General features: G+C 35.7%; 1 protein-coding gene across 1 annotated transcript; it reads right to left on the bottom strand.

Annotated features, from left to right (window-relative positions):
* Positions 1-311: 311 nt before the first annotated feature.
* On the bottom strand, positions 312-6579 carry LOC137620640 (interferon-induced very large GTPase 1-like). The gene is given in 3 exon segments (XM_068350945.1): positions 312-2031; positions 2033-3416; positions 3418-6579. Coding segments are annotated over 3 exon segments (5406 nt in total). The 5' UTR covers positions 6570-6579; the 3' UTR covers positions 312-1161.
* Between the last annotated feature and the right edge of the window lie 524 nt (positions 6580-7103).

The following is a 7103-nucleotide window of genomic DNA, read 5'->3' as shown; positions in this document are numbered from 1 at the left end:
TATATATATATATATATATATATATATATATGTATATATAGCCTATATATATATATATATATATATATATATATATATATATATACACACATATATATATATATCTATATATATACATATAAATGTATATATAGCCTATGTATATATATACATATATATATATTTGTATATATATATATATATCATATATGTATACATATGTATGTATATATAGGACCTACTTGATGAGCAAAGTGTGCAAATTAAAGGCTTCAAGAAACAAACCATGAAGATGATGATGTTGAAGTAAGACACATAAAAGTTCCATATTATATTTCTTTTATTCGCTTAGCTTAAAATGTGAAGCAGCAAATGAATATTAGTGATTAATCAATAGAATGCCTATATAGAGAATGTGAGTGGAAGTAGTCTTTCTTGAGAGTGCTGCTTTAGCAACATCAGATTGCTAGACCTATGTATACAAAAAAAAAAAAAATAACAGCTTAGAAATACCTCAAGTAAAGATATAAGATATATACAAATACCAATAATCAAATAGTGTTTTGTTTTCCCACAAAATCAGGTAAAATCTGGATAATTAGAGTAACTCTTCCTAATTCTCACATCAGATCAAACAAAGTTCATTACTATTTAGATGATCAAATTTGGATAAATTATAAGGCCACGTAGTAGCACGGCCTTAAACTCTCCTAAGAAAGAAACACTGAGAATTAGTGATAAAAGCAATAGTGGCTACAATGATATATTCATGAGAAAAAATATGGTTTCCAAATCGTAATAGAGACAGGGAAAGAGGTCACTCTATAGGGTTTAGACATGTAATGAGCAAACAGAATATAAATACAAATTAAAACGGATGATCTCTATTGATGAAATCAATGAATAAAGGTAAGATGATAAAAGTTAGTAATATCATTTGTAGATAAAAACATTGGGTATGGATACATAGAAACAAATAAAAGAAATAGAGGTGTAGGTAAGAAGCAATTATGTGTGGTAGAAGCACATAGCATAACACGGACTCTATACTTTAGGCAGCCCTCAGGAGACGTAGATTTGTAGAACACAGGATACGAGGAAGGACATGAAGATGAAATGAATGGCTCGAGTAGCAACTAAACCCTTAGTTTACTACAAAAGATGTTAAGGTAAAATTTTTGTTCAATGTCCTAAGAAGTTGAATGCATCCTCTTTGGTTATAGTTTTCCAAGATGAAGGGATATCAGGCCTTTCGGCATTGTATATCTTGGCTAACTGTGACTCGTATTTCACTAGAAACCATTTCCAATATGGCGATGCTTCCACTGACGCATCACCTTGGATTTTCCAGTCAGAGAATATCTTCTTGTAATCCCTATAAGGGTGGCTCTCTCTATTACTTTCTGCGCACCTAAAGGATATATCACTGACAACAAGAGCTTCACAGTTATCTATGACCAGTTTTGGGGAAACACTTTCCCTGTACCCCGCACAAGCTTGTGGTTGGTGTGTCAATGCAGTATGGTCTATGCCTGAGGCAATATGTCCTGATGAATTTAATGAGCATGGTGCATAACAGAATGGGCACTTTTCTGTACACCCCTTACATTCCTTTGCAATGATTTTGTATACATTATTCTCCTGACGAGTCTTCAAGTAAGCAGGGGTGCGTGTCTTAAAGGTGTCTTTCAATTGTTTTTGGGTATTTCTCAGTTCATCATTTAATTTGCTCGCGAAAGTTTCTAAGGAAACAATTTCATAGCCATTTTCTAAACTCAGAAAATCCTGGCAAGGCAGCGGTAATTTATCAGTTACTCTTTGAATAAATTCTTCAAGCCATGAATCAAGAGATTTTTCCGTTGTACTCGTTAAAGGCTCCATGATCATCTCACAGGTCACTCTTATAAGGCGTTCTATGTTCCCGAAAGCAATCTCTGTGTACCGGTTTAGTCCATCTATTTTTGAAACAAACAAATATTGATCAATGAAATATGACAGCCACCTCTGGAGTCGAGCATCCCTATCTTGTAAGTAAAGATTAAAATGTGAAAAAATCATCTGTTTCTAAAAGCTTCCGTAAAACACCCTTAAGAAAGTTTGATTTGAGTCTTACTTCCAATACGTTATGCCTGACATCTTCCACCAGATCTCTTGTCATGTCACTATCAATGGCCTTTTCTATGGCATTGCATAAACGCTCAGCAAGAACTTTTGCCAATGCTTGTTCATTTGTGAAATTGAAGTAGAAATTGAGGAAACTTTCAAAGGAAGGGCCACAGTTATCTCTCTTATAGTTCAACCTTTGGTCCAAAGATTCTAGATACGACTTCTGTTTTTCACAAAACATTGGCAGTGAATATTGACACAAATAAACAGCTAATTCATTTCTAAATGCTTTTGTTAAGGTCACGGCGTTCTTACAACGACTTTCCAGATCAATTACCATACGTATTATTTCCTCAATGTAAGATTCTCTGAAACACTGAATCCCAGTCTTATCAATGTATGACCGAACATCTTTAAACAGATCATTAACAAGCAGCTGAATATGTGGTAATGCATCTTGCTCCGTAAGGTTTGTGTTTTGTATATGTTTCTGGGTGACACTGAAATAGCTGGAGCTTCTTTGGTGAGCAAGCCGTTCTCGAATTTCATTTGCCACTGTTTTAGCATTGTCTGGGAAATATTGTAAAAGTACTTTTTCAAAGGAAGGGTGAATGCCATCATCTACTTGTTCATTTTCTGTGTCTTTCTCATGTTTCTTTTCTAAAAATCTAGGATTCCAAAAGCAAGCACATTGCCAGATAAACATTATTATGCAAATTTGAAATTCTTTTTCATTTTTAAATGTCAAGTACGATTTCATATCTTTTATTTCATCTTTGACAAGACCAATGAGTTTATGGGCACACATCTCTGGTGTAATTTGGATGTCTTCTCCAAAGAGTGATAAGACATTTTTCAACAATTCATTCAAAAAATTAGAAGCAATATCTATCTTGCTAGCAAAAGGATAAACGAGAGAGGCCTTTGCTTTCTTCTTCGACACGCATCTTTTAATAGCATACGTAAAATTATCCCGAGCTATTGTGTAATGTCTATCCCTGCGAGCTGTTTCCAGTAAAACAAAGTCGAGTGTGTGACTGTTGGCCAATATATCATCTATTTCTCTTTGAATATCAAGATTCTTCTTTGGGTTCTGGGGTATTAATCTCATCCATTCGTTCCATTTGTCATCAAAAATTATCCTCAGTTCCTCTACTGCCCTCGGTTGGTTTTCGTTGTTTGGCAGTTTTAATTCTTCTGCCAACTTCTTTGCCTCATCCATTATTTTTATCATGTTAGTTTGCATATATTTCTTTTCATTTAATATGTTTTTCCTCTTAGAAATTTCTGTTTTTATATTTTCAAAAGCATTCTCTGTTATATTTTGATAGAGTTTGTAACTTTAGTGTGGCATTTGTTCGCCATTGCTCAAATAAGGAATGGTATTCGTTGTTTAGAAAATAATTTTCCAGTCTTTCAGTAGCTTGCTGATACACCTGGTGAAGATGCACCCTGAATTTTGTTGTCAAAGCTAGTCTCAATTCATCCAGTTCATTTTCTCTATTCTCAATCAAGTTTCTCTTGCCATCAAACCACTCCATCTCAGCTGATTTCAACATCCATGAAATGTCGGCTTGTTCACTTTCAAGTGCATTATAAGCATCAATTTCAAGACTGTTTCTGAAACTAAAGACAAAATTCTGTTCCAAAACTCCGTCCCAAATGTCCTTTAGTCTAGAACAAAACTGACTTATAGTGTGATGCAATGGTCGGTTTAGCATTACTGATTTTAGCAGGATCTGCTTTATTTGTTTGACGTTTTCACTGTAACTAGGATTAGCTGAAGCCATTGGTGGATCCCCCTTCCATAGGTCCGGTATATAAAATATATCTTTATTGATATCAAAATTAATTATCTGTTTGAATAGTGTGTAGTTTGATGTATCTTCTTGCTTCCCTGCAGCCTCTGTTACCTTATCAAGTGTCTCCATCAATTTCCGTCGCCCTGTTCCAAGTCTCTGAAAGGGATCCTGAGCAGAGACATTCTGATGAACGAAAATGCAAGAAGGCTGAAGTGGAAGTTCTTTGTTCACAAGGCGCATTTTCAACAGGGCGTGGATTACAATCTGAAGAATATCTTCCAGCTCAGAAACATTTTCCCCTTTAATGTTGACCAGGGTTACATCTCCCAGACCAATAACAAGAGTTGCAATTTCATTATCATGTTTCAATTTTGCTATGCCTAATTCTGCTGCCCGAAGGCCCTCTGTGTCTAGCACTAATATATAATCATATTTGGATCCGCAAAACTCAGCACAGACTGGCAAAAGCTTAGCAAATATACCTCGAGTACATCTTCCAGCAGTCACAGAAAACTGAAGGCCAAACATAGTGTTGAGTAAAGTGGATTTTCCAGAACTTTGAACCCCTAGAACTGATAGAACAAATACTTTCTTATTGTTTGTTACTTCTGACAACTGTGTAAGAACAGCCTGAACGCACTTTAAAGGGATATGACAGGCATCCCCATCCATTATCTCTAGAGGGTAACCATGAAGCATCAGTTCTGCCATCATTCTAGGAAGATGATCAATGTGTTGTTTAATTTCTTTGTCTGCTTCATTTGCCATGTAACTAACAGCCTCATATGCTTGAGCAACCTCTCTGAAGAAATGCTCTATTCCAAATGAAGATTCTGATAATTCTTTCTCGCACATTTCCAGCTCAACTTGCAAGTCTGGGTTTATTTCACCATTTTCACACTGTCGGATTTCATTCCATTTCTCACTGTATTTCTTCTGTAGACCAGGTGTGATCTGTCTTGAAATTTCATCTAAGTGGAGTTTTAACCATTTCAGAAAGTAGAGGTTTTCGAGGTTATTTGATTCTGGCCCACAATTTAAAAAGTTATTATACAAAATGTGATGTCTTTCAATTAGCTTAAGTTGTTCTTGCCGCATACTTCTCTTCTTATTGAAAATATCGTTCATGTAAGAGGCTGTACTAGCAGTTCCCTTCTTCACTTGTCTGTGTTCTTCCGTATTTAGTTTTGCCCATTCTTGCCATGGTCTGCATTGCAATGGAAGATTTTTTTCTTTCAGATTGTCTTTTCCATTTTTACAAATCGTTTGCAATAAAGATGATGCTCTTTGCTTGCCATTACTACATTCCAAGCTGCTCTCATCATTTGTGATGTTCAAGTCTTCAGCCACTTTTTGGCACTCCTCAAGCGTCATCCCCTTATGTTCTCTGCCTAGACATTTCTTAATCTTACCTATGGTATCCTTTTTTAAGACTTTGACATTCTGTTCGTGTCCATCCCTATAATCAAAGATAATGTTATTTTCCAGGAAACCATAAGACTTCAAGTCTGTAGCACATTCTCTTATAGAGCTCACAATCGTTTCCTTTGACTTTATTCTCGTTCGGTTTGTTATCATTAAGATCAACTGTTTATTTTGAATCATAACTGACCTTAAATGTTCAATGCTGTCGGGCTTTTCTAATTCCGCAATATCAATCATCACTAGGACAACATTAGACACTTTACACAAGAATCTCTTACCTGCACAAGCTCTAGCTGATTTCCCATCACCACAGAGGTTCATAATGGCCACACTCTCGCCTAGGCAATCACTATCTCTGTTCTGCTCTACAGAAGAGTACCAGGCAATTTCTAAAGAACCCTCAGAAAGAATTCTTTGGTAAATCCCATTCTCACAATCTCTATGGAAAAATGTCGGATGGGTTTGGTCATTCAAAATTTCATTTAAGAATTTTGATTTAGACCTTGAAATTTCTCCTAACCTAAGGCATGACACTATTGGGATACGGCATTTCACAACTGACGTCTCACCAAGTTCACCGCTGGGTAGCCTGTGCTCCAAAATAGTACTTCTCAGGGACCAAAGGAGGTACAGGGAATTTCTGTCCAAAACTGGAGGGATAATCAGAGGAATACTTAACTTGCACATGAATAACTTTTCACAAAGGGTTTGCCGTAGGAAATTTGAAGAGCACAGAATCACAGCGGTAAGCACATCCATAGGATGAGGCAAATGAGAGCTGGTACTTATGGATGCTTTGTCATCTAAACTCGAGCACAGCTGATCTAAGTCATCCATAAAACCACTAGAATTCTTTTGAAACTCAGGAATAGTTTGAAAACTATTTTTGATAACATCAGAAAAGATGTCATCTCTTCCCCTATAGTCTAACATCATGATCCTCATAAGAACGTACCATGGTATGTCACATATTGAATCTCGCTGACCAGATGACTTAGTCATGGCTTCGTGTAAAGAGATTTCCTCTTTCTTTTCGAAATATTGTACTAGCCCAAGATTACGAAGGATTTCTTCGTGCATCTTCTTAACACAATCTTCATTTTCTCCATATCTAATATCAAGATTCGCGGCATCTTCTTCACTCAGGCTTTCTTCTGGTTCACTGTAGTCTTTAATGAATTCCCCTAGACCACTAGATTCATCAGTCAGCAACTGGCCTATGTCTTCATCAGGCACCGGTTGAGGATTAGTGTCCATCTCATAAAATCCACCTAAAAATGGAAAGTATAAAATCAATGAATAGATTAACATATTCCCACTGGACCAACAACAACAATACACACACACACACACACACACACACACATATATATATATATGTGTGTGTGTGTGTGTGTGTGTGTGTGTGTGTGTAATGAATTGATAGATCAACAAACAAAATTATAATAAGGTTAGAGATGTAGAAGTTGAAGGCACGGACACACCTAGTTTATTTAAAGCACTAATTGTAGGAATGAGCACTGGAGGGATAAAAGTGCATTTTCGGGCCATATAAGAGTTTTAGGAAAGAATAATGAGGAAACAATTTGAAGAACAAAAAAAAAATAAATCGTGTATAGGAATACAATTGGAAGGATTTTGAATAAGAACTGTAATGGAAAAGACCATACCCAGAACAAAATCCAATATTATTATTATTATTATTATTATTATTATTATTATTATTATTATTATTATTATTATTATTATCCAAGCTACAATCCTAGTTGGAAAAGCAAGATGCTATAAGCC

Source organism: Palaemon carinicauda, chromosome 27 (assembly GCF_036898095.1).
Source record: "Palaemon carinicauda isolate YSFRI2023 chromosome 27, ASM3689809v2, whole genome shotgun sequence".
Classification (NCBI taxonomy): domain Eukaryota; kingdom Metazoa; phylum Arthropoda; class Malacostraca; order Decapoda; family Palaemonidae; genus Palaemon; species Palaemon carinicauda.
The sequence above is the reverse complement of the archived record's forward strand: the minus strand, read 5'-3'. Positions and strand labels throughout refer to the sequence as shown.